A 27,797-nucleotide genomic window follows, 5' to 3' on the forward strand; every position below is an offset into this window, starting at 1 on the left:
CAAGGCTGGCCTTGATCTCACTATGGAATGAGGCTGGTTTTGATTTTCTTGTGTCCATTTCCTCAGTATTTTGAGTTCAGACATGTGGCAGCAGCCTAGCTTGTGTGTATGTTTGTGTGCACGGGTGGTCATGCGTGTATGAGAGTGAAGGAATCTTTTGGGTGTCTTCTTCTTCTCTCCACAGCTTACATTTGACACAAGGACTCTCACTGAACCTGGAGCTCATTGACTGGCTAGGCTGCTGGGGAGGAGCTTCTGTCCCAACTGTCCCCAGCTTTTACATGATGGAAGGAATCTGAACTCCAGTCTTCATGCTTACACAGCAGGCATTTTACTGACCGAGGCTTCTCCCTTGCCCCTCTTTCCAACCTTTGCAAAGTCTGAAGTTGCTTCTCAATAAGAAAGTGTTTTAAAACTGGATTGTATAACTTGGCGGTGGTTGCACAAGGACTTGGGAGGTAGGCAGAGGCAGGCAGATTTCTGTGAGTTCAAGGCAAGCCTGGTCTACAGAGTGAGTCCTAACTGCTTCCATCACTACTTAGATACCATGTCTTGAAAAAGCAAAAATACATAGATAGATAAAATAAAATAAAAAAGCCCCAAATTTAGACCATACAAGATAGTGACACACTGTCTCTTGAGTGGTAGGATTGCACCCATGTGCTACCACATCCGGCTTTATATAGAAACTTTGAAGAGCTCAGTGGGGGAAGGCGCTTGCTACCAAGCCTGATGAGTTCAGTCCTCTAGACCTCCATTGTGGGGGGTGAGAACAGACTCCCTTGGGTTGTCCTCTGGCTTCCACATATGCTCCATGCCATGAATATTCACTCATAAATAAGCACATAATGAAATGATGATAAAAGGAAAAAGTACCAAGCTGGGCATGGCAACACATAGCTTTAATCCCGGCACTTAGACATGATCCTTACTCTACTTAGACCTTGAACTTCTGATTCTTCTAAGTTGAAGGAGAAGGATCAGAACTCTCAGGCCAACCTTGGCTCAACATTTCCCAGTTGGAGGCTAGCCTGGGTTATATGATTAATAAGCAAGTGGACCTAGAACCCATGTGATGCCCTATGCGTTAATCTCACCTGCTGGGAGACAGACAGAAGGATTATAAATGCAAAGCCAGCCCGAGTTACATGCCAAGTTCCATGCCTGCCTGGACTGTATAGTAAGATCCTGGCTCCACAAAACAAAACAACAAGGATTAGTTGAATATGGCAGCACATGCCTTTAATCCCAGAACTCAGAAGCAAGAGATCTTTGTGGGTTCAAGATCAGTGTATATATGGAGTTTCAGGACTACAGAAAGACCCTGTCAAAGCAATGACAAAAAACAAAATCAATAATTGATTGAGGGAAGAAAAGGGAGAAGGAGGTAAAGACATCACGCACTAGTTGAGTACATGTACCTACACATGACCACACATGTTACATACATACACACACACACACAAGCTGGGGTGGTGGCACATGTCTATACTTGAGTTCTTCCCAAGGTCCTGCACATATGATGTCCCTACTGAAAAAATAAATAGATGCGTAAATAAAAGAAAAGGTTTAAAGTAAGGACAGTTAAATGCACCATGGGATCCACTACATTATGGAATAATATGGATCTGGGAAGAGGAATAAAAATTTCTTAGCCAGCCTCGGTGGCACATGCCTGTAACTCTAACACCTGAGAGGCAGAGACAGGAAGATCAGAAGCTCAAGGTCATCCTCAGTTAAATATTGAATTTGAGGTCAATTTGGGTTTCAAGAAATCATCTCTAAAAATAAATAAAACCTTGCAGTATTGGCCTCAGTTATTAAGTAGACACACCTGGGAAGACAGAACCTCAAAGAGTTGCCTTCACCAGATTGGCCTGCAGACATGACTACAGGGTATGTTCTTAATTGGCAACTCATGCAGGGGAGCCTGGTCTCATTGTGGTGGATAATGTGATCCTGGGACAGGTGGTTCTGTTGTACAAGGAAGGTAGAAAGGCAGAGAGACAAAGCCAGTAAGCAGCCTTCACCCATGGTCTCTGCTTCAGTTCCTGCCTCCAGCTTTGAACCTCAGCTTTCCTCATTGATGGATGGTGAAGTGTAGTAAAGAACAAACCCCAGTCTCCCCGAGTTGGTATCAGTCATGGCGTTTATCACAGCAGTGGAAACCTAACTAGGAAAGACCCAAAATGTGACTAGACCTCTCAGCCATTTCAGTCCCTTGGGGGAGCCTCCCATTGACTATCACAACAAAGACCAGTATTTCCTGAGGATCTAATTCTCTACAGTGGTGCAACCACCCTAGAAGATTCCAGCCAGGGCTTGTTAAGATTAACCCCTTCTGGTCCTGACTGAAGGCAGGTTTTGCTGTGAGGCCACTCTACTTTGAGACCAAAGCAGGCTTGGTCCCAGCCATCCATCCCAGAAGGCTGTTCACATCACCCCTGAGAGATAAGCAGGGTCAAAGCACTGACAAGAGTCAAAGGTCACCTTCCAGAGCAGATCTAGAGCTGACAGTGGCTCTAGCAGATGTGATAACTCAAATGGACTCAACAGACATCGATAGAACATTGCATCCAAACAGAAAAGAAAATACCTTCTTCTCAGCACCTCATGGAACCTTCTCAAAAATTGAGCACATACTGGGTAACAAAGCAAACCTCAACAGATACAAAAAATTTGAAACACCCCATGCATCTTATCAGATCTCCATGGCTTAAAATTAGAATTCAACAGCAATGCTAATTCCAGAGCCCACAAACACATGGAAATTAAACAATGCTCACCAGCCACAGGTCTCCTTGCCTTCCAGGTTGCTGGATGAAAGCAGGCTATGTAGATTCAGGTACGGGTTCAAGGAGATGCGGTAGTCCTTTGGGGGCTCCTCCAACAGTGACAACCCAGGGGTGGTTGGCAGGGGCACATTGTCCTTCAGGAGGCCTCTAACAAAGACTGGGGCCTCAGAGCCCCACAAGGGTTGGGTGTGGAGTGAGCTGGAATGCTGGGGAATGCAGACTCATGGGCTCCCGGTCTCCCCAGAAGGGCCCAGCAGTGGTGGTAGTAAGGGATTGTGGCTTCCCTCAGCAGGTTTCAGTCCCAGAGCCAGCATCACCATCTGAAGACACCTCCCAAGGAGGGAATTGACAGGTTGGGCACCTGCCTGGAGGTACCCAGAGGGGAGTCTCCCAGGATCTCAGGTTTCTTCTGACTCTGGGTGTGCAGGGCTAACTGGAGCAGGGCAGTGGACAGGGTAGGTCCGCTGAGCCGTAGCATGGAGTGGGCACACCCAAAGGGCCCTGCTGGCCACTGGCACTTCATGCAGCAGAGGATTGAGCAGCAGTTGGAGGGAGGTAGATGGGCCCAGATTGTCCAACAGCTGCAGGACGTTTGGCTCAGGCGGGAGTCCCTTGCCTCGATTGGGAGCCATGGCCTGGGCAGCAATGAGTGCTGTCAGCATGCTGCGGCCAGGAGGACCTGGAGCACAGAAGGACACACGAAGGTGACTGCCACCCAGGTCCAGGCTACCTGCCCTCTGGTTCTGCAGCCTCTGCCATCTCTGCTGTCTCATACTCCAGTACTGCAAAGCCCCTCAGCTGCCCACCCTGGCCACATGGCAGGTGAAAGAAGGTGGGTATATCGACCGCGGACAGTGCCTGGTGCAGGGCATCCACGTCATTGAAGCCAGGTGGCAGATGGTCCACACAGAGGCACCGGGAGTGCAACAAGGCAGGAGACAGCGGCCCAGCATCTGTGCAATACACATACAGTGTTTAGGGGCTCAGTGGTTTGCACAGTAAATCAGCCTTGCCCTGGCAGCCGAGCCGTTCATCATGTACTCTGCAAAGCCATAGCCCTTAGAGTGGCCTGTGCGCTCTCTGTACACTACGAAGCAGCGCTCCAGGCTGCCAAAGGGCCACATCAGCTCCTCACACTGCCTGTGTCACGCTGGGTGGCAGCTTGGCCACACACAACAGAGCATCTGTAGGCTGCAGCTGAACTGACAGCTCCGGCTCTCGAAGCCGGCTCTGGTGGAAGCCTTGATGGCAGCTTCACCCTGCTCCCCTTCCAGCAGGGTCACGAAAGCTGTCCCTTTGTATTTGTCCACCAACTGTCCTTGAGTTCATAGTCGCTCAGAAGATCACAATAGCCTACTTCCTGGTTGGTCAAGTCTCCCGGAAGACCCCGGGTCAGTATCATGGCAGCGGTTACGGAACTGGCACTCAGTAAGTTTCAGGTGCTTCCGGATCTCTTCTGGTCCCAAGGACAGCAGCTCCTGTTCAGATGCTCATCGATAGGCGGTCCACAAAGTTTCCTCTTTGGCCTCCGCCTCCAGGTTGAGCAGCAGCCAGTGAGTCAAGAACTTTAAATCTTTGAAGAAAGAATTTAAAGAAGACACTAGAAGATGGAAAGATGTCCCATGCTCTTGGGTAGGCTAAATTTACGTAGTAAAAATGGCAATCTTACCAAAACCAATCTACAGATTCAAAGCCATGTCTATCAAAATCCCAGCAAAATTCTTCACAGACCTCAAAAGAACAACACTCAACCTCATATGGAAAAGCAAAAAGTCCAGGATAACCAAAAGAATCCTGTACAATAAAGGAACTTCTGAAGGCCTCACAATCCCTGACTCAAACTCTACTACAGAGCTACAATACTGAAACCGCCTGGTATTGCCATAAGAGCACACAGGAGGACCAATGGAACTGAATCAAAGAATGGATATCAATCCACACACCTACAAACACCTGATATTTGACAAAGAAGTAAAAATATAAAATGGAAAAAAGAAAGCATATTCAACAAATGGTGCTGGCATAACTGAATATCAATATGTCGAGGAATGAAATAGGTCCATACTATCGCCATGCACAAAGCTCAAATCCAGAAGGATCAAAGATCTCAACATGACACCAACCACACTGAACCTCATGGAAGAGAAAGTGGGAAATACACTTGAACAGATTGACACAGGAGACCACTTCCTAAATAGAACCTCAGTAGCACAAACATCGAGAGCAACAGTTAATAAACGGGACCTCCTGAAACTGAGAAGCTTCTGTAAAGCAGAGAACATGCATGGTCAACAAGACAAAATGGCAAGCTACAGATTTGGAAACGATCTTCACCAAACCCCCCCCCCACATCAGACAGAGGGCTGTTCTCCAAAATATACAGAGAACTCAAGAAATTGGTCATCAAATGAACAAATATTCCAGTAAAAAATGTGATGCAGACCTAAACAGAGAAATCTCAACAGATGAATCTAAAATGGCTGCAAGACACTTAAGGAAATGCTCACCATCCTTAGCCTTCCGAGAAATGCAAATGAAAATAACTCTGAGCTAATATCTTACACCTGTCAGAATGGCCAAGATCAAAACACCAATGACAGCATTTTCTGCAGAGGATATATGGTGGGGTAAATGGTACACTCCTGCATTGCTGGTAGGAATGAAAGCTGATACAGCCACTTTGGGCATCAGTATGGCGATTTCTCCAAAAATTAGGAAACAACCTTCCTCAAGACCAAGCAATACCACTTTTGGATATATATATCTCCAAAGGATGATCAATCATACCACAAGGGCATGTGCTCAACTATGTTCATAACAGTATTATTTGTCATAGTCAGAACCTGGAAAAAACCTAAATGCCCCTTGACTGATGAATGGATAAGGAAAATGTGGGACATTTACACAATGGAGTACTACACAGCAGAAAAAAATAATGACATCTTGAAATTTGCAGGCAAATGGATGGATGTAGAAAGCATCATATTGAAGGAGGTAACCCAGACCCAGAAAGACAAATATCATAAGCACTCCCTCATGAGTGGACATAAAGCAAAGAAAACCCAGCCAATCATTCACAAACCAGAGAACCTGGACAACAAAGAGGACCCTAAGAGTGACACACAGGGATCTAATGGACATGGCAAGTAGGAAAAGACAACTCCTGAGTAAACTGTGAGCATGGGGGTCATAGGAGAGGGTAGAGGGGAGGGGGATGATGGGAGGGGAAGGGAGAAAATTATATCTCACTAAAAACGATAAATGATTGAAAAAAGTAGAGCTGGGAGTGGATAGCTGATCTTGTGGTTTGGTCTTGGGTTCGACTGCAGGACAAACAGGCAGTGGAGACATTTGGAGAAGGTGGGGTGTGGCAGTGAGGGACTGGAGGTCAGACGGTGACAACAATGAGAGCCTTAGCAGTAGCAGATGGCTTAATGCAGGTGGCAATGGCTGGTATTTCTGAGGCATGAGATCATAAAGACCTGGAACTAAGACAGCACCAACTGTACCAGGGTTTAGAATCCACATAGACAGAGACACAAAACAGAATTTAAATCATCAAAGTAGCCATGAGAGCTAAAGGAGTCTAAAAACACCCAGAAAAGTTACTTGGGAGTTGCCCTAGCTCCGAGGTCTGCTCTAAATTTTTCATTTGCATTCTCAACTATTTTGGTGGTTATTTGGTTTATTTTGGGAGGATTTCCCCCTCTACTTTCCCTAAAATATTGGCCCAGAACATCAGGTTTTATTGAAGAAACCACATGTGCCTCCCCTTTCAGGGGTGTGAATTCTGGGACCACTGATGGATTTTTTTCCTCTGATCACTTTGAACATAGCAACCCACTGCCTGCTGCGGTCCTAGTTTTCTGTCTGGTGGGAAATTGTATGAGGAGTTTATGGAGAAAATGTGACACAGTCTATTCTTCTCAGCCCCGTAGAAGTTAGTCACTTGCCCTGGAGTGTCCTGGGAAACAAAGCATTGCCACAGCATCCCACAGTCAGTCAGAGGCTACCATGTTACTCTGATCAATCTGAGTCTACTACAAAAGGAATTGATTGCTTTGAGGATGGATGTGATGGGTTCCATGAGCCAAAAGTCATGACAGAATGTTAGGGTCTGTGAGAAGTGGACCATGCTCCCCATCCACTAATAGATGGGTGTCAGTGTGTGCCAGGTGGAAATGTCAACTTGACACACGCTGGAGTAATCTGAGGAAGAAGGAACTTAACTATCTAATAGGTAAGTCTATGGGGAATTTCAATCAGTGTCTGATGTCCCTGGGTTGGAGGTCATGGGTGTATCTATAAAATAAGCTGTCTTAGAGAGGAAAGGAGAGCAAGTCAGTAAGTGGCTTTACTCCATGGTACCTGCTTTGGTTCCTGCCTCGAGGTTCTGGTCTTGACTTCCTGCCCTGACTTCCACTCATGGTAGCTTCTGATAGGAAAGTGAAAGGGAAGTAAAGCTTCCTTCCTCCAGTTGTTTTTGGTCATGATGTTTCTTCACAGGAAGAGAAAACAAGTATACAGTGTCCATACCCGTTGAAGGACAACATCCAGAGCCTGTTATAATTCACACGATTCCACCTACTGTGATTATTAAAGTGGTTTCTATTAGGGTTTGGATGTGTAATACCCAAGAAGGATCCTGTGTTTGAACTCTGATCTCTAGCATGTGGCCATGTTTCAAAGTTGGGGAAAACCTGGTAAATAAACCCAGAAGTAAACGGTAGGACAGGCGGTGTTGTAGAATATTAATTTAAGGTGTGTGACTTCTGTTTAGGTTGCACTTGTTTAACTCTGTGAAGCTGTGATGCTTTGCCTGTCTAAAACACCTGGTGGGCTAATGAAGATTTTAATGGCCAAACGTAAGGCAGGAGAAAGGATAGGTTGGTCAGTCACACAGAGAGTATAAATGGAAGGAGAAATCGTAGAGGAAGGAACAGAGAAAGAGCAAGAGAACAAGGAGAGCAGGATGCTAGGGTAAGCTATCCAGTTATCCAGACACTGAGTAATAATCAAAGAAAGATACACAGAGTGCTTTAAAAAAAAACAAAAAACTAAAAAGCCCAGAGCCAGAGGGAAAGGTGGACAAAATAATTCAAAGATAAGAAAAACTGGAAAGGAACAAGCCAAGCTAAGGCTAGGCATTGTAAGTAAGAAGAAGCTACTGTGTATAATTTAATTGGGAGCTGGGTGTCAGGTCCCCAAAAGAACAAAAGAATGAAAGAACAGAAACGATCAAAAAAAAGGGAGATATAGTGAATGCTAACTGGGTGTAACCAGCCTCCCCAGGCCCCTACGTGCCAACTGACCAGGGCAGCCTTCCTGTACTTAGGGACAGAATGTGAAGAAAACCAGTGATCTAAGCTAAGCCATCATTGGTCCATTTCTTGCTCTGACCTCACAATGACAGAACCCTGTTTCTTAACTGCTCTGGCTGAGGCTGCCTCCTCTCCTTACAGTTGAGAGGCTGATTTTCAGTTGAAAGAGTGATTTAGATAGAAGTGAGCTGGTCCCACTTGGTGGATATTCATGAGCTGTTGAATCTGAACACAGTGAGTTTCCTTCAAAGGTCACAGATTTGGGGTTTAGAGGTTTGTGTTTCCAGGATTGAAAATAACCATATCTTCCTTTCTTTCTTCCTTGGTCTGGGGTATAATTTGGGGCAATTTTTATTATCTGCATCAATTAGATGTTTACTCTATTTTAACCTTTAGTTTTAATATTTTCTCTGGGCTCATTCCTTCGTTCACCATTTTAAAACATCTGTTTACATTGACTCTACAACATGAGTATTCTCACAGCGACATTGATCTACACGCACATGGAAAGCTTTGACCACATTCCCCTGATCTCACTGCCTCCTGCCCACCCTTTTCAAGTCCCTTGGTGTTCTCACTTAATAACTCAGTCAGGTACTTTCGAGTCCAGGCCAAGTCATGTGGACTCCTGTCCAGAGGACTGACAGGCACACTGGATGGTGTCCTAAGGAAGGGCACAGATGGATGTCTGCCTGTGCTCTAGCAGAAAACCTCCTCCAAATTGGTTATCTTAGAATCTTTCTGGCAGTTCAAAGTCAGGGCTGGAGAGGGCCAGAGGTAAGAGTTAGATCCCATTTGTGATGCTAATGATGGAACAGGGGATTCAAGAACAGAAAAAGTGAAAGTCTGAAAGAACCTGTTCTTTGAGGAAGAGAGGAACTTCCCTTGGTGGGACATAGCACACCAGGTCCCTCCACCATCTTCTATCCTTCTGTGTGCCTGAAACTGGCCTTATGTGGGACGTTTTCATTTTCTATCAGGGGGCAGGGTGATTGCAGTACTAAAGCTCATGTGTTATCAGGCACGGTGTGGGGGCAATAATCATTTGGAAGCAAAGGATCAGTTCTGCTGGCCAGAGACCTCAAGGAACACGGTCTAGAACAAAACTACCTAGTGCTGGGATGTTCTGCCCAGCACTCCAGAGACCCACCCCAAATACCTGTCCTTTTGGAAAAAACAGGGGGACATTTTGTTGACAAGGACTGCCTTTATTTGATTATCACAAGCCTGGGCTAGAGGAAAACTCTTTCATCTCATCTTTTCTTTATTTTTCCAGACAGGGAGCCTCTCAGTGTGGCTCTGGCTGTTATGGACCTTGGTTTGTAGACCAGGCTGGCCTGGACCTCACAGAGAGCTGCTAGCCAGTAACTAAGTGTGTAATGTTTGTACATACGATGCCCTAGGGGTGTGAACGTTCTATTGACAGAGAAGGAACGTCCTGCTTGAACTTTCGTAAACTTCCATCCAGTTTCTTTGGCTTATGCCCCATAGCTGGTTCTGCGTGGGTCCTGTGAGGTCCATTTAAAGGGTAAATCTGTTGATTACTTAGGTGAGGTGAAGGCAGCATAGCTTCAAGAACACAAAAAGGCTGAGTGCCACCCTCCCACCTCAGGTGTTGATGTCACACTCATGACACACTTGTGTCCATTGTGATGAGGAGCGGCGGGCCGCTTCCTGCCACCCGGCTAGCTGTGCCTGAAATAATTACACAGAAACTGTATTCTTTTAAACACTGACTGGCCCATTAGTTCCAGCCTCTTATTGGCTAGCTCTTACATATTGATCTAACCCATTTCTAATAATCTGTGTAACACCAAAAGTGCCTTACCAGGAAAGATCTTAACCTGCGTCTGTCTGGAGTGGGAGAATCATGGTGACTACTTGACTCAGCTTCTAGCTCCCAGCATTCTGTTCTGTTTACTCCGCCTACGTAATATCCTGTTCTATTAAAGGGCCAAGGCAGTCTCTTTATTTAACCAATGAAATTAACACAAAACAGAAGACTCTCCCCCATCATTTCCGCTTTTTCTGTTTAAACAAAAAAGAAAGGCTTTCACTTTAACATAGTAAGATTACATATAACAAAACTGTTATCAAGCAAGAATTACAGTTACGATATCTATTTTATCCTTTATCATAACTGAGGAAAACTATAACTATCTATCTATTCTTCAACTCCATCAAAGACTCCAGAAGCATATAATATTACCTAAGTAAATGAGAAGTAAACAACTTACAAAACTCTAGAAATCACAGAGACATCTCGCTGCCTGGACAGTCACCCAAAGTTCCTCTGTACCATTGGGGCATCCATCTTCGGCCTACAGGCCCATAGTATCCAGTGCCATTTCCATGAAGCAGGAAATTTCAAAGGCAGTTTAGTCACAATCTGTTGTGTCCTGCAGAATGTCTCACAGACTCTTTCATGAATCAGGAACCCAGAAAGATCATATCACCTTTAGGCAAGTTCAGCAGTCCTCTTTCTGCGGGTTCTTTGTGGCCAGTCCAGTTTATGCAACAGTCCAGGCAAGAGCAGTTTCTTGCCGAAATGGCTATCAAACTCCATGAGGAGTCTCTTCGATGCCCATCTTCCTCTTGAAGTAGATTGGTGCTGCCAGGAGCAGATGTGTCTCATTGTCATGAAAAGCCCTAAGTTATTAAAACATCAAATGCCATATTCTGCAGTCTTTGAAAGATATGAAGAATGTCTATCTAATTGAAATCTATCTCTATATATCTAGGAAATCTATCTAACATGACTACAAATTTGACTATTATTGATGATTATCCATTAACAACATATATACATTACATTTTTAAATGAACTACACAATCACAATACCTTAATCAAGATTAGAAATACATATACATATAACAAAATTGACCTTAAAATCCACAAAAATGCAAATTATTCATATCTCTATCAGTCCGTGCCCTGTGTCTCACAGCCAAGGTTACTTTTGAAGCACTGGGATCCTCAATCATGTACAAGACAAATGCATTCGTTTCCCTTCTGTTTGCTTTTGCTTTTTTGTTTGGTGAGAGAGTGTCTCCTGTACTACAGGCTGGCCTCAAGAGCACTGTGTAGCCAAAGATGACCTGAACTGCTGGTCCTCCTGCCTCAACTTTCCTAGCTTTAATAATTGCCATGTGCCGGGCCACAGCGGTGCATGCCTTTAATCCCAGCAATCGGTAGGCAGAGGCAGCTGAACCTCTGTGACTTTGAGGCCAGCCTGGTCTACAGAGCTAGTTCAGGGACAGCCATGATTGTTAAACAGAGAACCTGTCCTGACAAACCAATAAAAAAAAAGCCAAGTGTTCACCTTTATGAGACTTTTCATGTTTTTCTGTCAGTTTAATGGCCTAACCTGAATCTACCTGATTTTAATTACTATCTTCTCCCCAGGGCCTGACAATCAACACCTCACCACATAGGCTGAGGCCTAGCGGGATTTCTGGTCCCGCTGTTACCAGCTTGGCCACAATCACCAAATGTAAGTTTTAACTAAGCCCTTTTCTTCTATTTACCAATAAAGTCTTGGGAGTCAGAGTCGGGCGGTGGTGGCGCACTCTTTAATCCCAGCACTTGGGAGGCAGAGGTAGGTGGATCTCTGTGAGTTTCAGGCAGCCTGGTCTACAACAGCTAGTTCTAGGACAGGAACCAAAAGCTACGGAAAAACCCTGTCTCGAAAAATATGCAAAAAAAAAAAAACCTTGGGAGTCAGATGTTGGGGTGCTAACCTGCTAGCTCAGAGAAGCCAAGAAGCAACGAATCTACTTTCCTATTTGGACAGAGACCCAGCAAGAAAAGCATCTTTTCACTCATCCCAAACTAAAAAGACCCCGAATAGCTAAGTGCCTCCCTACACAATCCTGTGCATCCCTCTCTTCCTATATTGCTGGCTGGTTTGTTCTTCCTTGGCTAATTCTTGTCAACTTGTTGCCCACTCCACTCCCTGAGTTTCTTTGTTTGTCTTTTCTTTTCTTCCCTTCATTTCAGTTTGTTGAGACAGATGGATAGACACGCCTTGCAGAGTGAGGTTGGATATTTATTTAGTGGATATGGAGGGAAGGGGAAAGAGGAGAGGAGCAGAGAGGCAGAGAGAGACAGAAACAGAAAAGGGAAGAGGAGTAGTAGGGAGAATGGAGCAAGGCAGAAGCGGCCTCTTCGAGAGGAGAGATGGGAAAAGCCACATTCTCCTGATCTCATTGCTTCCTGCCCACCCCTCTCAAGTCCCTTCATGTTCTTATTTTTTCACTCAGTCGTTCTGTACTTGGTGACAGAAGGGGAAGAAAACCCGTGAGCTGTGAAAAGCCACCATTTGTCCTTTTCTTGCTATGACCTCACAATGCCAGCGCCTGTGCCATCACATCACTGGCTGAGGTTGCCTCCTCTCCTTACAGTGCAAGCGGGTTCGTGAGGTGGAAAGTGGTTGGAGCTCTGTGCTGGTGAAAGAGACTATTTGGACTTTCAAGAGCTGCTGGACTCCAACATAGTAAGTTTCCCTCCAGCTTTGTTGCCTTTGATTGTTGTTGTTGTTGTTTTTTTGTTGTCTGTGTATTTATTCATTTTCTGGCTTGATTTATGAGCTTACTTTTTCATGTTTTTTTTTTTACTCTGGTTATTGTGTGAGTGTATGGGAGGAGAATTCAAGACAGAAATTCTCTGTGTAACAGAATAACTCTGTGTATGGCCTTCCTGGAACTCAGTCTGTAGATATGGCTGGCCTCAAGCTAAAAGATTACCTGCTTTGCCTTCTGAGTGTTGGGATTAAGGGCATGTGCCACCGCAGCCCGGTAGTTTTTATATTTAAGTTGTGCATCTTGGGGCATAACTTTTCATATTATTATTTTATGTGTATGAGTATATTGTTTTCTTTCTTTGTGTGTACCAAGAGCCTCGCACCTGTGGAGGTCACAAGAAGAAGACAGATTAGCTAGAACTCGAATAACAATTGATTGTGAGCACCATGTGTGTTGGGCCTCGAACCAGGGGTCTCTGAAAAAGCAGGAGGTGCTGTTAAACACTAACTCATCTCTCCAGAACCTCTTTCTTTAGTTTTACTTCTTCATTTACTTTTGTTATGTGTTCTTTGGTTCCTTTCTCTTTTCTCATTTCAAGCCTTTCCTTGTTATGGCGTACCATATCATAGGAACAATTTAGTCCTGGCAATCGCAGGAACATCTCTAATGCATTCTGAGCACTTGATCATGTGATTAACCCACGCTGCTATGCTTTCTTCTCACACGACCTCCTCCACATTCCTAGGAGCCTCCTCTTATGTTGAGGACCTCCTCCTGCTCCCAAGTTCCACATATGAGAGAAGAAAAGTGACACATTTGAAGGACTGGCTTTTCCCATGTAGAGCGATCTTCTCTGGTGACAACCATGTTCTTGAGAGCCCCACAGTTTCATCCTTCTCTGTGGCCGTCCTTCTGTATGACTGTGGCACTCTTGCCCTTAATTCTGTTTCAGTGTTGTGTTGTCAGGCTAAATGCGTAGAGCTATCCTTGCAAGGATCCTTGGGAGCATATTTTAACCGTGAAGTATGGCCTGACTTATGTGAATTTGGTGAAAAGTATTAAGTAGTATTATTAAGGACTTTACATCTATGTTCATCATGGAAATAGCCTCTATTATTCTTCATTGTGTTTTCCTGGTTTGGGCATGAATGAGTTTGGAACTACTAAGGACCTTTCTATTTTATGGAGTATTGAGGAACACTGACATTTGTTTTCAAGAGATTGGGAGGATTCATCAGTAGGTTTGCCTGCTCCTGGGCTTTCCTATGCAGTTTCCTTCCTCATAAATATTTCAATCTTGTTCTTCATCATGTCTTCTTACTTGAATTTATATCAAGAAGTTTCTCAATTCCATCCACATTTTCCAGTCCATGAGAAGGACTCTCAGGGTTTTCAAAAACAGATTTCTTTGGGAGATGGGTTAGCCTGGAGAAACAGCCCAGTAGTTAGGAACATGGACTCTTCTCGCAGAAGACCAGGTCTGCCTCACAGCAATCCCATGACAACATAACTTCTTGAAGTGCCGCACCTAGGGGATCTGTTGCCGTCTTATGTCTTTCCAGGTCATAGAAATAAAATTAATCAAAGAGACTTATATCACTCTTTAAAATTATATATAGTACATGTGAGTATACATTTAGGTGACCTCAAGTGTGTGTTTGTGTGTATACATATGTGTGTGTGTGTGTGTAGATGTGTGTGTGTGTGTGTGTCTGTGTTTGCCCTTGAGATCGTCCACGCATGTGTTTGGATGCCCTCAGAGGGCAGAAGTGTAGGATCTCCTAAACTGGAGTCACTTGATCCGCTTGGCCTGGGTCCTGAGAACCAAACACAGGTCCTCTGCCAGAATAGTAAACCTTCTGACCTCCTGAGCCATCTCCCCACCTAGACACTCTCTGTTTTCAGGGTGTCTGTTGTCTCCTCAACTTCTCATGCATATGATTTTATTAGTATCTTGTCTCTCAATGAGTGTTCAGCTCAAGTAAGAGGATGATTCTCCTTCCCAATCAGTGGCTCGTAGCTTCTGCGACCCTTTGTTTTCTTCTCTCAGTTTCTGGGTGAATCCGGCCAACCTGACCTGTGTTATGTTCTGCTGTCCACTGCTTTGGAAGGTACTTCCTTCCCTTCCTGAGCACTACGTAGCTGGTTAGGTTGCCTGAAATATCTGTGACTCTTTTTCTCTTTGGAATGTAGGAATTCATAGTGATAAACATTCTCATTGGTGTGATTTAAACTGTTTGTTTAAAGTTCCCGTTGTGTTTCAGCGAGAACCTGGCCATGGAGGAGGTCAGAGAGACCCTCTACTGTGACAAGGAGACATTTAGCAGTATCTATCAAATGCTGACAACTCTGGGACGAGGAACTTTTGCCACAATCAAACTGGCCTTTCACGTGCCCACTGTCAGCTACGTGGCTGTGAAGATTCTGGCAAATGTGAATGGGGACTGCGCCCCGAACCACAATGAGGTTGATATAATGAGATCCCTCGTTCATCCGCATATAATCAGGTTCCTTCGGGAGGTGCAGACACGGGACATGACGTATCTCATAATGGATTACGCCTCCAAAGGGGACCTCTTGCGTCAGATTCGCAAACCGGGAGGCTTACAGGAGTGCGAGGCTCGAAGGCTGTTTGGACAGGTAGTACAGGCAGTGAAGTACTGCCACGACAACTGTATCGTCCACAGGGACATTAAGGCAAATAACATCTTGATCGACGCCTCTGGAAATGCCAAGCTCTGTGATTTTGGCCTGGCAGTCAGAGTTGTCCCTGGGACAAAACTAAAGACTTTCTGCGGCACTCTGGCCTACTGTGCCCCGGAACTCTTCGGAGTGGAGCCATACGATGGCTATGCCAGCGATGTTTGGAACTTAGGCGTGCTCCTCTACTACATGGTGGCCAGGCACCTTCCGTTCCAAGCGAGCTCTTCTATGGGGTTGAAGCAGCAAATTTTGGCTGCAAACTTCAGCGTTCCTCATCATGTCCCACTTGATATTTTCAACGTAATCGTGGAAATCTTCATGATCGGCCCCAACAGGAGGCCCACCATCAGTCAAATCCTGACGCGCCCCATGATCAGGAACAGCCAGGCACGGGCATCCATCCAGAGTCTCCCAGGCACCCTGAGCCCTAGCATTGTCGGCACCATGGCAGGTGAAGAAATAATTGAGTGTCTAGAAGTCCAAAAATTTGATCAGGCGATGGCCACATACCTGAGTCTGCAACACCAGGCACCCGGGGGGGACTGCTGCCATCACCAGGTGAAACCCACAACACCCATGGAGCCAGGCCTTGCCCACCTATCCCACCTGCGCTGTCCTGTGGCTGATTCCCTCATTAGCAGCAGCCCGGACAGCAGCAAGAGTTTCTCTCCATCGAAGATCGGGTTGTGTGGCAGCCTGACGGCGAGGGCCCAGACATCCTGCTCTCTGTACCACCCTCATGGGGCAGACCACAATGAGGCTGCAAATGATGCAGAGAAACTCTGCAGCTCGCTGGGGACGACTCTGCGTGTAACCCCCAAAGGCTCCTCCCTTGGGGACACACTGCTGACCACCAGACAGGAAGAGGCCATCAGCCATGGTCAGCCCCAGGATGCCGGGCCAGCTTCCTCCCAAAACCAGAGGCGTCACCGCTGGAAGAGGGTCAAGAAAACCCTTGTCAATGGCTTCCGACACCTATGTTGCTGCCTGCCTCCTGCAGAGAGTAACCATGCCTCCCGTGAGAACCAGGCTCCACAGTCAGGGGATCCTAGAGGCACCCACAGAACCAGGTGAGCACCTTTCTCACTTCATCTGATTTGTACTTTTCCTCCTGTCCTTTGTGATAAATGATGCCTGTGTCCACTATGGCACACTGTGAGCATAACAATCTGTCCCTTCAGAAAGACCAGGTGTCCCCTGAAGTGTGACCTCAGGCTTGTTGAGCAACAGGGGGACAGCAGAGATGCTGAGCCAAGCAGGGAGAGGTGGGGGCAAGGCCAAAGGAGGCAAAGATTCCTTGGAGGAACATGTCGGGTACTTGGGCGCTGCTGGGCAGTGCACTAAGTCTTGTGTGTTTTGAAGTCACTAAGAGTCTCCTTCCTGTGCCTTTCTCTCTGAAGCCCCGAAGAGGTCGAGCCCCAGCTCCATGGCTTCTGAGCCACGGGTTGGGGATCGGTCTGGATGAGATTCAGACAGCCACTCTGGGGACCCATGCCAGATGCCCAGGACACCATCTGGCCACAGGCCCCTCCTGCAGAGGAAGAGCTGTCCACTCCAGAGAACATCTATCTCTCCAGGTAAAATCCCAGGCAGGAAGGGTAGGCTTCCCACAGGGTCTAGCTCAGTGTGGAGGACTGAGGTGCAAAGGTGCCCTAGGCTGTCTTGTGGAACAATAGTGCCTTGCCCTCTCCCCATGCCTGCGGGAACATCAGAAGTGGTGCTCTGGGTAGTGACTGACCTTTGCCCCATTTCTTGGCAGAGAACACGGTCTTCTCCATAGGGTGAGACTTCTCTCCCCCAAGGAGAGTATTCCTAGTCAGCCTGGCCTAAGTTGGGTTGCCAGGTTGAGAATGTGTCCTGCAAGCAGCCCTGTAGGACCGACTCCTCTAGAGGGTAGGCTCCCGCAAGAACCTTTAGCAGGAATCCCCACAAGTAATTCCAGCAGGTTCCATTGCTTGAGTCCTCAGACCCAAAGCTTGGGAAAATCTGAGCTGGGGAGTGAGTGACCCCAGGGCAGCAGAGTCCCCCTCTCCACCAATTCTGCCTTCCAGCTACTCACCTCCTGCCTCTGCCTGCTTGTTCCTTCAAGGCCACCATTCTCATCAGTGACAACTAGCTCCTGCACTTAACACCATGTGCCACACCCTGAGGGACTGGTAGGTGTCAGAGTTAAACCTGAAAACCTAATGAGGGGTCAGCATCCTGCTGTGCCTCCTGCCTCCAACTTGCCTGAGTCTGCCTGAATCTGCACTGGCCAGTGAAATTCTTTAAGAAGGCTTCTGTTTTTCCCAGCCTTTTAAAGGTGAGCAGGCTTTTCCACTTCTTTTGGAGGTGGGTGGGGTGTGCTTCCGGGAAGCTGCCTCATCCATGCCACAGTCACATTGGTAAAATCTCATCTCGTGTTTTTTCTGCCTAGACCTTGCCAAACTGTGACAGCAAGAGACCCAGAGAAGACTGTGCGACTGGTGTGGTGGTCCATCTCTCCAGCTGTCTTCCTCATTAGAACCATCCTGGGTATCTTCTATATTCAAGAATGTGTCCCAGCATTCAGCGCAGGTCGTTGTGATGGCGGATACCCCGGCCTCTGGTGTCACTCTGTTCTCCTGCCCCCCCAAATTTTATGGCGATATCTCCAGACTCGGATCCCCCTCGTTTCTCCTTGGAGCGCTGCGGTTTCAAGATACAGAAGTGTGGCTTATCCGAGCCCCTCCAGACTTTGCCCCACAGTGGTGAGTGGTCACTCTCACCCCACCCACTGGGAGTATCACCCCCCACACACACACTGGAAACTGAACCCACCCCACACTGTGAACCTAGAACTGTAGACAGCATTTCTAATAACTCGGGGAATCAGCCACATTCTGTCCAACCCAGGCTGGTTTCTTAAGTCCCAGCATCGTCTAGCCTCAGTTTCTTGAGTCTGGAACTACAAGTGGGTGTCACATGTTCTTTTGTTTTGGAGAATCATTTTTAATTTGTTTGTTTGTTTGTTTCTTTTTCATGACAGGGTTTCTCTGTAGCTTTGGAGTCTGTCCTGCTGTCCTGGAACTAGCTCTTTTAGACCAGGCTGGCCCTGAAATCACCTGCCTCCCGAGTGCTAGCACTGAAGGCGAGCACAGCCACCACTGCCTGGCTTTGTTTTGGAGAATCTTACCATCCTATGCAGCAGTTAAACTCGGATCTTTCTGCTTCTACCTCCCAATGGCAGCTACCGAGCCCAATATTATACAATGCTGGTGATGAAATCCAGGGCCCATTCATACTAGGCACAAACTCCATATCTGAGCCTCGTCCCTCGCTCGCCTGCCTTAAACATTACTTAGCCATTAACGATGGGGATTAGATTTAATGTCAGCACTCAGGAGACTGAGGCATGGAAATGGTAGGCTTCGCGGCCAGCATGAGATAGGGAATACCAAGCTAGCATCACACACAGAGGGTCTGTCTCAAGAAACAGTCAGGAGCCGGGTAAAGCCAGGTCGTGATGGTGCAGCACATGGGAGGCAAGGGTGGGTGGATCTCCGAGTTCCCTCCCAGCCTGGTCTACAGAGTGAGTTCCAGGACAGCCAGGGCTACACAGAGAAGCCCTGTTTTGAAAAGCAAATATTAAAAAACGAAGCAAGCAAGCCAGGAACGGTGGCACGTGTCTGTTTTCAGTACCTGGGAGGTGATGCATGCTGATCAGGAGTTCTAGGCCTCACCCAAGCCCCACACAACAGAAGTTAGTTGAGACCAAACTCAGTGTTTAGCACCCTAGCCTAGAAAAGCTGCTTCTAGCCCCGGCCTCCCGCTTTGCAAAGGATCTTAGCCAGCCTCTGCTTTCTCCCTTTCTTTCCTCAGCCGCAATGGGTGGCATGTGCCCCTCTCTGGCTCTAAGACTGTTAAGGGCAAACTGGATGGCAAGAGGTGGTGATGCAGGGTCCTTACTGGCAGCCCTCAAGCTGGAGAAGCCACCTTGCTGGCATCGTCAAGAGAGGTGGGAGGAAGACTCACTTGCCTTTTGTAGAGTTCTTCAACCCTGTCCTTGTCTGTTCCCCCTCACTGCCGACTGTCGGTACCTTGTACTCATGGTCGTCTATTTTCTTTGCAAAAGCATATGACTCTTAAACCCCACAGTGTCATATCTATTGGTTCCTTCTAACGAAGAATCCTTTCTTTTTCTCTCCTCTTGTTTGGACTCCGGTTTACTGTATGTAGTCCCGGCTGCCAAGGACCGTCGATCCTCCTGCCCTCAGCCAACTGAGTGTAGGTGGTATAGGTATGTAACTTGTCTCAGTGTATTTTAGAAGTTTTACTTTTTAAATCATCTATGTAGGGATGGATATCCTTCATATTTTAATCCTTCTGCCTCTGCGTACAAATGTAGGGATTACAGGAATTCCACACTAAGCCTGGTTTTTTGGTTCTGAAAACCAAACCCATGTTTCTGCTTGGTGAGGAAGAGTTACCCTAACTGAGTCACACCTAGAACTCAGGCAGGCTAGCCTCAGACTAGGTATTTCTCTCTGTAGCTGAGAAATACCTCCTGATGGAACTGAAGATCTTACACATTGACCCTGATTTCTCTCTCCCCTCTCTTTCTCTCTCTCTCTCTCTCTCTCTCTCTCTCTCTCTCTCTCTCTCTCTCTCTCTCCCTCTCTCTCTCTGTCTCTCTTTTAGCCTTTCTAGATGACCTGTTTTTCTGACGGAGAGTCTTTAGAAGTTGCACACACAAGGGGTGTAGCTGGACGCCACTCTTCTTCTGAAGCTAGTGAGCTGTGTTCTTTGTGGGGGAGGAAGAGCAGGCTGTCCCAGTCATGTATCATCTCAGAGTCCCCAGACTCTCCCCTGTGTATCCAGGCAGCGTTGAAGGTATGTTCTGACCAGAAGCCCTCGAGTCGCCCGCAACTAACTCCCTATGCACCAGCATGAAACAAAATGGAAGTCACCAGCCCTAACCAGCCCATGTCCCGACCTCAGGCTGATTAAACTAGGAAGATGGAGCCTCACCCCCACTGCTTGAAGGTTTAGTCACCTCACCCCTTGGGGCAATCTCCTATCCCTCACATTTAGACAGTTCTAGGGAGTTTGTGGATTTGTCTTAAAACTAGATGATAGAGCTAGAGTGAAGGTGTATGCCTATAATCCCAGGACTCTAGAGGTTTAGTCTAGTGACTAGCCATAAATTCAAGGCCAGCCTGGCCTCCATGAGGAACAGTAGGCTAGGCTTTGGTGGCTCTCTGTCTAAAACACAGAAAGTGAACAAAGGACTAATGCTCACTTTGCCTAGCATACACACTGGCTCTGGGCCTGGCTTCTTTAGCATAAAATGAAACCAGGTGGAGCATGCCGTGAATCCCGGTATTGGGGGGAAGACACAGGAGGATCAGAGAGTCAAGGCCTTCTTCCAACACAGAAAGTTGGAGGCCCGTCTAGAAGGAATGCCACTCTTTTTGAAAAACCAACAGCACCTACCCCCAAATCTTAATGCCCCAATCTGAGAAAACAGTGACATAGCAGCCCATTCCAACCACGTATTCCTTGTGAATCAAAAGATCTTTCTGACAGAGAGAAGAAATTTGGCATCCAGATGTGCAGGGCTATTTCCTGTGACTCACATCTGGAATTGTCCTGAGCCAATTGAGTTCATCCTTGTGCACAGCACTGAGGAGCTGTTGGGTAAGTACTCCCTGCTGGCCCGGTGGGAGGCACTGACAGGAAGGTTTGGGGAGCATGGAGATCCCCACCTGTGCCAATGAGAAAGGCAGGAAGGCTGCTGGCCCTGCCACACATCAGAAACTCTGATGTTGTGCTGCCCCCTTGTGGCACTTCTGTACCAGTTCCGTGTTAGTGAGCCTGGTTTGCTGGGGTCCCTGCTTCAATTCCTGCCACAAACTGGGGTGACTGGGTGTGCTCAGAGGTGGGGTGAGGGGAGGCTTCCACTGCTCTGTACCCATCTGACATGATTCTATCCTTCTTTACTTCATTCCATTTCTACAGTATCTTAATAAAAGAACAAAATTGCCATCATAGACGTTCTGCCCAGGGGTTGTCCCTTAAGAAACTTCGTAAACAACATTGCTGCTTCTTCCTGGCCCCGCTGTCTATAATGGGAAACGATTGTCACTAAGCAAGAGTGTGAAATCGACGCCCTGGGTGAGATTCAGAAGCACAAGAAGCCCGACAGTGACTGTCTGTCTGTACACTGTCTAGTTACCTTGTTTGGTATGTGTTCATGTGCAGAATCCAAGGAAAAGGACCGGCAGGCTTGCTGAAGCTGGCCACCCCGGCACCTGGAGATGGAGACAGGTGAATCTCCATTTTTGTTCTGTTGTTGTGATTTTTTTGTTTTGGAGACAGGGTTTTTCTGTTTGGCCCTTCCTCTCTAGACCAGGCTGGCCTTGAACTCACAGAGATGTGCCAGCTTCTGACTCCTGAATGCCAGGATTGTGGGTGTGTGCCACCTTTGAGGCAGATGCATTTCCACGTCAGTGGCCTTGAGAAAGCCTGTGTTAAAACACAAGGTGCCCAGCACTCGCAACGTGACATTTGACACCGAACACCTGTGCTACACACAAATACCTTGAGCTTGCAAGTGTGTGTGTCTACGGACACCGCTGCACACGTACACAGTGTAAGCATATAGTGTGTGAGTGCATCTGCACACACTTAAGTCAAAATAGTGTAAGGAAACACAAGGTCAGCCTGGGGCGCTGTGGACCTTTAGCCCTAGCACTTGGGAGGCAGATGCAGGCAGGTCTCTGTGACGTCAGCTCGATCTACAACTGCAGAACTTGCTGTCCCAGGAATCCTGGGCTACCCACAGAAGTCGGTCTATAAAAAAAACAAACAAGGTGAAGGGAAAAGAGGAAGCAGTACAAAGTTAGTTGAAGAAGCAGGTAGAAGATCTGACCTCCTCTGCAGGAGCATCCTGCTGGCCAAACCTAGGAGAACGAGACAGGAAGCTGCTCCTGAGAACACTGGGTGGTCCTCTCTGGATGCTAGATTGTTGGCAGAGCCCAGCAAGCCAAGCCATAGGGTATCTTATTACTGCTGAGTAGAATTGAGTTGGTGGGCTGACGAGGTGATCCCAGCTTTTTTAGCACTGTGGGTCACCTGGATGTCTCACCTCTCTGCAGCACGGGACTAGGCGCCTCTCAGAAGCCAAGACCCTGCACTAGGGAGAAAAGAAGGCCACCTTGATCGATTCTACTGGCGCTAACCCCTGCTTCTTCCCCAATCATGGCAATATATGTTTTCTATGTTGGAAATAAAATAGCATTGTTAAATGAGCTAGCTTTTGGTTGTTTGGATACAGGGCCTGTTGTCTGAGAAATCACATCTCCATCACACACAGGCAGCAGAGAGGGAGAGTTATCTGAAGTAGAGAGGGCAAGGCTTTAAGTTCTCTAAGCCCACCCACAGTGACATACTTCCTCTAAGAGGCTCCTGTGCTACAAGTTCCATAATCTCCTGAAACTGCACCATCAATTGGGGACTGAGCACTTACACTCATGAATTTATAGAAGGCATTTCTCTTTCAAACTACCATGCCCACTGAGTTAAGCCACAGGCCCGAGGAAATCTTTAGTTCCAAGGCACCCTTTGCTACAAAATTAAGTCTCAAAAAAAAAAATGTAAAAGGAAGCCTGGACATGGGGGTGCATCCATTTAATTCAGCATTCAGAAGGCAGTGCAGATAGCTCTCTTGAGTGCCAGGTCTACCTAGTGAGATTCAGTCTCCAAAATATATAAATAAATAAATAAATAATAAATAAATAAATAAATAAAACTGTCCGTTGCCGCCTGTAAATTGAAAAGAGAGAGATTTTTGCCAAGTGAGATGGTGTGCGCTCTAGTCCTTGTACTGGGGAGTGGAGGGAAGGAGATTTATTGGACGTTATTTTTGACTAATTAGCAAGCTCAACAAGTCTAGGATTAGTGAGATTTTTTTTTCTCCACATAAAAGAAAGAGCCGGGTGGGGGTGATGCAAGTCTTTAATCCCAGCACTCGAGAGGCAGAAGCAGGAGGATCTCTGTGATTTGGAGAGGAGGTCTAGGAAGAAAGACCTTTTCATGCCTTTCCTGATGATCCCTTGGACTCTCAGAGCAACAGGAAAGCACTAGCCAGTTATAAATACCTATAATCCCAGCTCTGTGGAGCCCAAGCAGGAGGATCACAAATTCAATGGCAGCCTAAGAGCCCGTCCCAAAACAAAAGCCGGAGGTGGAATTCGACAGCAGAATGCTTGTGTTGCATGCCCACAGCCCTGGGTTTGAGCCCCAGCAGAGCAGAAACTACAGGATAAGAGTGGCCTTTGCGCCCATTGGGCTGATAAACTGCTCTGCAGACAATATTCCTGTCATGAAGAACCATGTCTATAACGTATGTTTGAATGTTTCAGGGAATACAAAATAAGTGATTAGAAATGTAAATGTTTAGGGAAATGTAAATGACTTTTGTATATTCAGGGCTGCTTCTTCTTCTTCTTCTTCTTCTTCTTCTTCTTCTTCTTCTTCTTCTTCTTCTTCTTCTTCTTCTTCTTTTTGGTATTTGAGAGAAGGTTTCTGTGTAGCTTTGGTGTCGGTCCTAGAACTAGCTCTTGTAGACCATGCTGGTCCTGAACTCACAGACCTGCTTCTGCCTCCCGAGTGCTGGGATGAATGGCATGCTCTACCAACACCCAACCATACAGGGCTTCATTTTTCTGCCTTTCAATTTTTTTTATTTCTTTCTTTTTTCTCTTTTTCCTTTTTTGGGGGGTGTTGTTTGTTTTTGGAATTTCATATTTTCAAGGTTGGCCTTGAACTCACTATGGAATGAGGCTGGTTTTGATTTTCTTGTGTCCATTTCCTCAGTATTTTGAGTTCAGACATGTGGCAGCAGCCTAGCTTGTGTGTATGTGTGTGTGAACGGGTGGTCATGCGTGTATGAGAGTGAGGGAATCTTTTGGGTGTCTTCTTCTTCTCTCCCCAGCTTACATTTTGAGACAAGGACTCTCACTGAACCTGGAGCTCACAGACTGGCTAAGCTGCTGGGGAGCAGCTTCAGGGATCCGCCTGTCCCAACTGTCCCCAGCTTTTACATGATGGAAGGAATCTGAACTCCAGTCTTCATGCTTACACAGCAGGCATTTTACTGACCGAGGCTTCTCCCACGCCCCTCTTTCCAACCTTTGCAAAGTCTGAAGTTGCTTCTCAATAAGAAAGTGTTTTAAAACTGGATTGTGTAACTCGGCAGTGGTGGCACAAGGACTTGGGAGGCAGGCAGAGGCGGGCAGATTTCTGTGAGTTCAAGGCCAGCCTGGTCTACAGAGTGAGTCCTAACTGCTTCCATCACTACTTAGATACCATGTCTTGAAAAGCAAAAATAAATAGGTAGATAGATAAAATAAAATAAAAAAGCTCCAAATTTAGCCCACACTAGATCGTGGCACACTGTCTCTTGAGTGGTAGGATTGCACCCATGTGCTACCACATCCGGCTTTATACAGAAACTTTGAAGGGCTCAGTGGGGGAAGGCGCTTGCTACCAAGCCTGATGAGTTCAGTCTCTAGACATCCATTGTGGGGGATGAGAAAAGACTCCCTTGGGTTGTCCTCTGGCTTCCACATATGCTCCATGCCACAAATATTCACTCATAAATAAATAAGCACATAATAAAATGACGATAAAAGAAACCAGTACCAAGCTGAGCATGGCGACACGTAGCTTTAATCCCGGCACTTAGACATGATCCTTACTCTACTTAGATCTTGAACTTCTGATTCTTCTAAGTTGAAGGAGAAGGATCAGAACTCTCAGGCCAACCTTGGCTCAACATTTCCCAGTTGGAGGCTAGCCTGGGTTATATGAGACATGGTCGTAAGTAATAAACAAGTGGACCTAGAACCCGTGTGATGCCCTATGCCTTAATCTCACCAGCTGGGAGACAGACAGGATTATAAATGCAAAGCCAGCCCGAGTTACATACCAAGTTCCATGCCTGCCTGGACTGTATAGTAAGATCCTGGCTCCACAAAACAAAACAACAAGGATTAGTTGAATATGGCAGCACATGCCTTTAATCCCAGCACTCAGGAGGCAGAACCAAGAGGATCCCTGTGCGTTCAAGGCCAGTGTATATATGGAGTTTCAGGACTACAGAGAGACCGTGTCTCAAAGCAATGACAAAAAACAAATTCAAGGATTGATTGAGGGAAGAAAAGATAGAAGGAGGTAAAGACATCACACTCTAGTTGGGTATATGTACACACACATGACCACACATGTATGCACATACATACATACACACACACACACATACACACACACACACACACACACACACACACACACACACACACACAAGCTGAGTTGGTGGCACTTGCCTAATCTTGAATTATTCCCAAGGTCCTGCACATATGATCTTACCACTGCAAAAATAAACAAATAAACGTAAAAATTTAAAGTAGGGACAGTTCACTGCACCATGGGATTCACTACATTATGGAATAATATGGATCTGGGAAGATAAATAAAAATTTCTAAGCCAGGCTTGGTGGCACATACCTGTAACTCCAACACTTGAGAGGCAGAGACAGGAAGATCAGAAGTTCACGGTCATCCTCGGTTAAATATTGAATTTGTGGACAATTTGGTTTTCATGAAACCTTCTCTCAAAAATGAATAAAACCTTGCAGTAATAGGCTCAGTTATTAAGTAGACACACCTGGGAAGACAGAACCTCAAAGAGTTGCCTTCACCAGATTGGCCTGCAGACATGACTACAGGGTGTGTTCTTAATTGTTAACTCATGCAGGGGAGCCTAGTCTCATTATGGTGGATAATGTGATCCTGGGACAGGTGGTTCTGTTGTACAAGGAAGGAAGAGGCTTTATGGTGCCTTTTCTTTGTTGGAAATTCTCTGAGTGGGTTGTGGGGTTTGGAGAGACAGAGACAGTGAGAGACCAGGGCTGGGGGGAATGGGGCTTTCCAAATTGTACAGGAACAAGCTGGGATCTCCAATCAAACATTATCTCTGGAATTCTGCACAAAGCGAAAATTGCCAGCTATAACTAAAATGATCCCAGCAGGCACCGAGGGAATGACTGAGGGAAATTGCCAGGCGGGCATGAGGACCAGAGGACATGGCAAAGCAGGGTGTGTTGCTGCAGCATTGGGAAGGCTGAGAACCGCTGGGCAAGCAGTGAGGCCAACTGATCCCGGGAAGGGACTGCCACTGTCGGCATGACCATCAGGACAGGTATCCTGGGATGGCTGGATGGCTCTTTTTCTGGGTTGCTGTGGGGGGAAATGACGTTAGAAAACTGGTTTGTAGGACTTTAAGTCTCTCTTCAACTCCCCTCTTCTAAGGCTAAGGGCGGGAAGTTCTGGGGAGACAGACTGATGTGCAGATTATGATGTAACTGTAAGGGGCTTACTCTAGCCCCGTCCACCTTCCCTAGACACAGCTGAGGGTTTTGGTTGTTTCAACAGGGCCACACTATGTAGCCTGGCCCACAACTCCCCACCTCCCTGCCTTAGCCTCTCAGTGCTGGGATTCTGGGCATGATCCACCATGCCTGACTACAAAGTGTTCTAAGACTAGAGTCTCATGCCCCATGTGCTAAAAGTCGACCCCAAGCCTTGCCCGTGTTAGCAATTCTTCATTATGTTGTGCGAGTTTGTTCAGAAAGGACAGATTTCAAAGGGGAAATTGTGGAACTGCGAGTGTTGCTCAAGGGTAGAAAGCTTGCCCAGCCAGTCCAAGGTCTGGTAATAGGTTTTCTGCCCCTCCGCCACAATAGGTTTACTGATATGCCAATGAAGCCAAATGGAAAAATAAACAACAGGTTTATTAGAACAATGCCACTCTCAGGTGGGCCCTGTGGCCCCAGAGATTGGGGCCAGAAAAGTCGTTCCCCTGAAAAAAAGCAGGAAGATTTTCTAGGTTGTAGACAAGGGATCATGACATGTCAACCATACAAACCATGGGTTTGTATCTAGGTATGGCTTAGGCCAGGACTTGAGTGACTGGCAACTTCAGAGGAGGAAGCTGCAATAGCCACCAAAAGTATGGCTTTTTGACACCTTTCCTTTGTTGGAGACTCTCTAAGCGGGCAAGGTTTGGAGAGGGAGAGAGACAGGAATGGGGCTTTCTGGATTGTGCAGGGGGTGAGGTTCCAACCATCACTTGGGTTTGATCCTCAGCACTGGAAAAAGAAAGCAGTGAAAAAGACGTGGAATTTTCACTGTGCAGAGGAGGACCCATGCCCAGGCTTTTGCTTTGTGGTAGGAGGAGTGACCCGTTCAAGGGGGGAGATGGTCACTGTGCAGGCATATTGAAGTTGTATTTGTAGGAAACCACACACCCTAGCGAAACACATTGGTAATTGTTGTGTGTGTGTGTTAATGTTGTCCTTGCCATCCTGGAACTCACTCTGTAGGCCAGGCTGGGTTCACACTCACAGAGATCTGCCTGCCTCTGCCTCCT

The 27,797-nt window shown here is 46.7% G+C and overlaps 1 protein-coding gene and 1 pseudogene across 1 annotated transcript; one reads left to right on the plus strand and one right to left on the minus strand.

Annotated features, from left to right (window-relative positions):
* Positions 1-2,782: 2,782 nt before the first annotated feature.
* Positions 2,783-14,841, minus strand: LOC142844156 (ribonucleoprotein PTB-binding 1 pseudogene; annotated as a pseudogene).
* Positions 14,842-14,917: 76 nt separating this feature from the next.
* Positions 14,918-16,417, plus strand: LOC142844157 (sperm motility kinase-like). The gene has a single exon (XM_075962449.1). The coding sequence runs from the start codon at positions 14,918-14,920 to the stop codon at positions 16,415-16,417; it is 1,500 nt and encodes a 499-aa protein (XP_075818564.1).
* The last annotated feature ends 11,380 nt before the right edge of the window (positions 16,418-27,797 follow it).

This window comes from Microtus pennsylvanicus, chromosome 2 (assembly GCF_037038515.1).
Source record: "Microtus pennsylvanicus isolate mMicPen1 chromosome 2, mMicPen1.hap1, whole genome shotgun sequence".
NCBI classification, from domain to species: domain Eukaryota; kingdom Metazoa; phylum Chordata; class Mammalia; order Rodentia; family Cricetidae; genus Microtus; species Microtus pennsylvanicus.

What these genes read in the sequence shown, in the direction of transcription:
- LOC142844157 (XM_075962449.1), top strand. Translation starts at nt 14,918, where the DNA reads ATGGAGGAGGTCAGAGAGACCCTCTACTGTGACAAGGAGACATTTAGC.